At 44.4% G+C, this 6,679-nt stretch overlaps 1 protein-coding gene across 1 annotated transcript; it reads right to left on the bottom strand.

The window, feature by feature from the left end:
* Positions 1-1,865: 1,865 nt before the first annotated feature.
* LOC139573164 (DOMON domain-containing protein FRRS1L) lies at positions 1,866-6,294 on the bottom strand. Its single transcript, XM_071396327.1, has 5 exons — positions 5,911-6,294; positions 5,271-5,355; positions 4,969-5,107; positions 2,748-2,994; positions 1,866-2,230 (listed from the first exon to the last, which is right to left on the bottom strand). The coding sequence occupies exons 1-5, from the start codon at positions 6,113-6,115 to the stop codon at positions 2,058-2,060; spliced, it is 849 nt and encodes a 282-aa protein (XP_071252428.1). The 5' UTR covers positions 6,116-6,294; the 3' UTR covers positions 1,866-2,057.
* Between the last annotated feature and the right edge of the window lie 385 nt (positions 6,295-6,679).

Below are 6,679 nucleotides of genomic sequence, written 5' to 3' on the forward strand. Positions count from 1 at the left end.
ACTACAATACCTGTTACACTGTAACTATGAGCTGTTACAGTTAACTACAATACCTGTTACACTGTAACTATGAGCTGTTACAGTTAATTACAATACCTGTTACACTAACTATGAGCTGTTACAGTTAACTACAATACCTGTTACACTGTAACTATGAGCTGTTACAGTTAACTACAATACCTGTTACACTAACTATGAGCTGTTACAGTTAACTACAATACCTGTTACACTGTAATAAGGGTCTTTTTAAAATGAAGTGTTACCCAGTTATCCGTAGTCTATCCCTATCCTCTATTATCTGGAATTATTTCGAAATGTGCTGCTTTTCCAAAAATATGTCAATGCCCATTATTTGTTCCCAGCCCAGTGCGACCCACACAGATGTTGTATGGTTGTGTAATTCATTGTAAATTCATTAGATTGCAGATGAAATGTATGTTGCCTGAGGGGCACATGATGCAGCTGACAGAGCCGTCACATGACCCACAGGGATGAAAACAAGATGTTGGAGTGTATTTTTGACTGAACACAGCTTTATTGATAACAAAAACACTTGCATGTTAGACACTAGACACTGTTTCAGTGAGGAAGCATTTCCATGGAAACAACGGTTCAGTGAACGGTACAAATACAACTGCACTCTGTGCCATAGATTCCTTCAGCTTTAGGCCATATGCTGCAGGGCCAAGGCAAGCTGTCAGACAGCCCCTGTCCCTGGCTGTCAGCATGTCCACTACAGCCTCCGTGCTGATGGGTGTGTTATTGCATATCTACAAAGGAATCATGCACCATCAATCATACAGTCAGCTGCCCTATCATCAGCAAACAGTGATCACACACACACACCTTGCCACAGGTAAATGAAACATGACCTAGCATGTGGTGAAATAAAGCAGTCCTAAGAAAATGGACCCTCTCACACAGAGAGAAAGGAGAACCCTGTCTTAATCATCAGCATGTAAAATGGCATTGTGGAATACAGTATAGAGTTCAGTGTTACTCGGTGAGACTGGGGCTGAAACAAACCAAAAAACATCTGTTCAACCACCTAGTCTTAGTTTCTGTATACAAATACTACAATACTACTACTAATAATACTGTATTTCCCTGTGGAGAATGAGTGTTGTGTAAAGCATGGCTGCATACAGAAGCAGTATGTTTCAGCAGGATAATAAACTATGAGCTGTCTGCCTTTCTTTGGCTCACATCAATCTGGATGGTTCTCTCTAAGTGAAGTCTCTCTCCAGTCTCAGTAGTCTGTCCCAGTGTGTAATGTCTCCTTGTATCATGTCCGTAGGTTCTTCACATATTCAGGGTCCAGTTGTGATTCGCCACATGCGTTGGAGTAATACTTGTTGTCAGGAGTGTAATACCTTACTGTCGTAAACATAAATACACTAAATGAAATACCTTACTAAAACTAAAGGTTATGCTACTGTTCTCTAGAAACACATACAGTATTTCAGATATTCTTACTAATAATGGGTTAGTGTATGTTGTTATGGTAGCACAATACAATTTTCAGAATGATTTGCAAGCTTCCTGATGAGTCCTCAATGTAAATGATATATAGTATCCTACTGTATATATTTATTAATATATATTTATAGTGTAATTCTGTGTAAAGAGCACCCTGCATTGAGGGTGTGGCAGACAGAAATACAATGTGAACTCTCAATCTTATTGCTGTCTCTTTCCTCTTCTCTCCACTTCTCTCCTCGTCTCCTCTCATCTCTCCACTTCTCTCCTCGTCTTCTCTCATCTCTCCACTTCTCTCCTCGTCTCCTCTCATCTCTCCACTTCTCTCCTCGTCTCCTCTCATCTCTCCACTTCTCTCCTCGTCTTCTCTCATCTCTCCACTTCTCTCCTCGTCTCCTCTCATCTCTCCACTTCTCTCCTCTCATCTCGTCTCTTCTGTCCTCTTCTGTCCTCTTCTGTCATCTCGTCTCCTCTCTTCTCTTGTCTCTTCTCTCCTCTCTCTGGGTTAATTGGTCGTCTCTCCTCTTCTCTCCTCTCCTCTTGTCTTCTCTCATCTCCTCTATCTCCTCTCCTCTCGCTCAGGGGGTGCCCATCAGCAGATAGAAGGTGAGGGCTACTATGAGCAGCAGACAGAAGGGTGAGGAGAACGTCTGGTAGGCTGTAGACGGCATGAAGATGTCCTCATATTTATAGATGCTGATCATGTGATCGGAGACTGGCGGAGCATCGTTGTCATGACGTGTGATGGAACCTGGAGGAAAGAGAAGAGTGGGGGAGGAGAGTAAGAGAAAAAGGGTAGGGAAATCATTTGCATGTAAAGTGCATTCGGAAAGAGCCCAGATTTGGGACCTCAATCGAACATCTCTAGAGAGACCTGAAAATAGCTGTGCAATGACGCTCCCCATACAACCTGACAGAGCTTGAGAGTATCTGCAGAGAAGAATGGGAGAAACTCCCCATTATAGGTGTGCTAAGCTTGTAGCGTCATACCCAAGAAGCCTCGAGGCTGTAATCACTGCCAAAGGTGCTTCAACAAAGTACTGAGTAAAGGGGCTGAATACTTATGTAAATGCGATATTTCCAGTTTCTTATTTTGAATACATTTGCAAAAATGTCTAAAAACCTGTTTTCGCTTTGTGATTATGGAGTATTGTGTGTAGATTGAGGAGGAAAAAATACAGTCCGAATGGACTGTACATACTAATAAACACACACATCCACTCTCTGCACACACACAACACCACACACACACACAGTCCTTGACTGACCTTGTATAGCAGGCCCCCAGGCCAACAGGTAGAACCAGGAGAGATGCAGATCCACCAGTGTCTCCTCTCTAGGGACGTAGAGCGGCCGTTTGAAGCGGCAGGTCACACGGTTGTTGTCAAACACACCCTCTTCGTCCCTGGCAGGATTCCTCTTGATCTCCTTGGCCCACTGGCCCACGTTGTAGAAGTGATGGATACGAACACGCCCATTATCGTCATGGACACAGCCCATCACGTCATCTCCTCCCTGAGAGGGGTGGCGGTGAGGAGAACCAATCAGCATGAAGGATAGGTTGACCAATCAGCCTTTTTTTTGTGATGTGTCTTTCGTGGCAGACTTCATGTGTACCAGATGTAGTAAAAGCCTGAGCTGACTCTGACCAAAATGTCTGTAGAGGTGCTGTTGACTAAGAGTCGACTGTATCAAAATAAAGAAAGTCCCACACTCTATACAACGCATTCGTAAAGCATTCAGCATTCAACTTTTTCCACATTTTTACAGCCTTATTCTAAAATTGATTAAATTAAACATTTCCTTCATCCATATACACACAATACCCCATAATGACAAAGTGAAAACAGGCTTTTAGATTTTTTTTGCTAAATTATTAAAAAGAAAAAACAGAAATACCTTATTTACATAAGTATTCAGACCCTTCGCTATGAGACTCGAAATTGAGCTCAGGTACATTCTCTTTCCATTGATCATCCTTGAGATGTTTCTACAACTTGATTGGAGTCCACCTGTGGGAAATTCAATTGATTGGACATGATGTCGAAAGGCACACACCTGTCTGTATAAGGTCCCAGAGTTGACAGTGCATGTTAGAGCAAAAACAAAGCCACGAGGTCGACGGAATTGTCCGTAGAGCTCAGAGACAGGATTGTGTCAAGGCACAGATCTGGGGAAGGGTACCAAAACATTTCTGCAGCATTGAAGGTCCCCAAGAACACAGTGGCCTCCATCATTCTTAAATGGAAGAAGTTTGGAACCGCCAAGACTCTTCCTAGAGCTGGCCGCCCGGCCAAACTGAGCAATTGGGGGAGAAGAGCCTTGGTCAGGGAGGTGACCAAGAACCCGGTGGTCACTCTGACAGAGCTCCAGAGTTCCTCTGTGCAGCACTCCACCAATCAGGCCTTAATGGTAGAGTGGCCAGATGGAAGCCACTCCTCAGTAAAAGGCACATGACAGCCCACTTGGAGTTTGCCAAATGGCACCTAAAGGACTCTTAGACCATGAGAAACAAGATTCTCTGGTTTGATGAAACCAATATTGAATGCTAAGTGTCATGTCTGGAGGAAACCTGGCACCATTCCTACGGTGAAGCATGGTGGTGACAGCATCATGCAGTGGGGATGTTTTTCAGCTGCAGGGACTGGGAGACTAGTCAGGATCGAGGGAAAGATGAACAGAGCAAAGTACAGAGAGATCCTTGGTGAAAACCTGCTCCAGAGCGCTCAGGACCTCAGACTGACTGCGGCAAAGGTTAACCTTCAAACAGGACAACGATCCTAAGCACATAGACAAGACAACACAGGGGTTGGCTTCGAGACAAGTCTCTGAATGTCCTTGAGTGGCCCAGCCAGAGCCCAGACTTCAACCTGATTGAACATCTCTGGATAGACCTGAAAATAGCTGTGCAGCGACGCTCCCCATCCAACCTGACAGAACTTGAGAGGATTTGCAGAGATGAATGGGAGAAACTCCCCAAATACAGGTGTGCCATGCTTGTAGCGTCATACCCAAGAAGACTCGAGGCTGTAATCGCTGCCAAAGGTGCTTCAACAAAGTACTGAGTAAAGGGTCTGAATACTTATGTAAATGTTATATTTTAGTTTATTTTATTTTATAAATATGCAACAAAAAAAAATATGCTTTTTCATTATGGGATATTGTGTGTAGATTGAGGAAGGAAAAAACGATTTAATACATTTTGGAATAAGGCTGTAACGTAATAAAATGTGGAAAAAGTCAAGGGGTCTGAATAATTTCTGAATGCACTGTATATGCTCCCAACAATTGAATGGATAAACCTAATAACTTAATAACACAATAACATAATAACATAATAACATCATTGCAGTAATATTGGTTATTAGGTTTACCCACTCAATTGTTGGAAGCAAATTTTGAGTGTAAGAACAGATCTCACGCATGCTCATACACACACACACACACGTACACACCTATGCCCGCACACACACAGATACGGTCCCTTACCATCTTCTTGTCTGAGGAGAAGCCTACAGCCACCCAGCCGTCAGTGTCAGCACTCATCTCATACTCCACGTCTGTCCCGATCCGCCGGTAACTCATGAAATAGTCACACGTCTCTGCATCACACCCCGGCTTCCCATACCTACACACACACACACACACACACACACACACACACACAATTAAGAAATGTAACCTCAGAGTGATGTGCTCCCACATCTGCCAGAGTGGGACCACAGTACACAGAGAAACCCCTTGACACACACACATGCTTGCAAGCAAGCAAAACATACACACACACTGACCTTATGCAGCCCTTGGTGACTCCACAGTCTACGACTTTGATCCTGGCGAAGGGATCCACAGGAGGGGCGGTGGGGAAGGGGTACCCTGGAGAACACACACCACATAAAAATGATTATGCTACTGACCTGCCTCCCCAACAATCATCTTTTAGAAGTTCTACCATATGCGTAAATTGGTGGGTTTCAGCCTAATGTGCATTCAGAGAAGCACAACTGCTCCTTCACGTTTCATAACAAAATTGGGATAGTTTGAAATATGTTATTTTAGTTCATTTATTAAAATCATATACAACATTTAATGTGGTGAAGAACTGTCCAATGCTCGCCCATCTCCAGGCCGGCCAGTGAGAGCCAGAGCGGGGAGAGGGGAGCTGGCGGTAGCTGGCCAGGGTCCTGATCTATGCATGAGTGGACTCGGGTGGAAGTAAGACACTGTACGCTCGGTCTGCCAACCTGCGCATCATCACATAACTAGCCAATTAACCACGAATTACGTATCAACCACAGATATGTAGATGCGCCCTCTGATTCCCATCAAGAGAAGGCCTACACATAAACAAACACAGCCTTGATGACCATGAAGGCCACAGTAAGCAAAATGCCTCGTTCAGAAATGGCCTTTCCTGTATCCCTTTCTCACCATCATCCGATAGATGTCTAGACTCCAGGAACTCCGAGGCGAATGTACTGTATGAGTCCTTATGGGGCTCCTTGTGGCCCGGCTCTCCGTGGTCTCCGTGGCTCGCCCGCAGTGCGCCTTCATCCGTGGGGCTCGGCGCTACCCCCCGCCAACTGCCCTGGACCAGGAGCACCGTCAGCTGTAGCAGGCTGCGCAGGAAAATCATGGCCAAAAAGGGAGTATAAAAACGGTCTAAAGGAGACAGAACTGAGACCGAATCCTCATTGTTGGTTGTATTTGAGCATTTCTTTACGGAGCCTAATCACTGGACCTCAATCGCATCACTACAGAATATTTTCTACGCGGTTGTTTAGTGTGTCGTAGGCTATTTCTCGTAGTGTGAATGAGCGCGAGGAGCGGGATCCAGTGATGTCAAACGATTGAGCCTCGGTTAAACCAATCTGGAATTAGCGGGATTTGTAACTGAACCGATCTGTTTTGCCAATTCACTTAATATCTTGTGGGAAACGGAGACGTCCATGATAATCCAAGTGATTGGATTTAATCTTAAAATAATGTAATGATATCCCAGTTTAGGGATGAATGTGTCTGTTGTTGGTTTCGCCCGTCTCCTCTCCTCTCTCCTAATGGCCCATTACGTCCATCGATAGAGCCAATCACTGCAGCGTCCAATAGGAAACCTCGATGTACACTTTGCATTATCAATCTACAGTTTAAATTCCCATTCAGCACCGTTTATGTAAACACAGATGCCAACTGAATAACAATA

This window comes from Salvelinus alpinus, chromosome 4 (assembly GCF_045679555.1).
Source record: "Salvelinus alpinus chromosome 4, SLU_Salpinus.1, whole genome shotgun sequence".
NCBI lineage: Eukaryota > Metazoa > Chordata > Actinopteri > Salmoniformes > Salmonidae > Salvelinus > Salvelinus alpinus.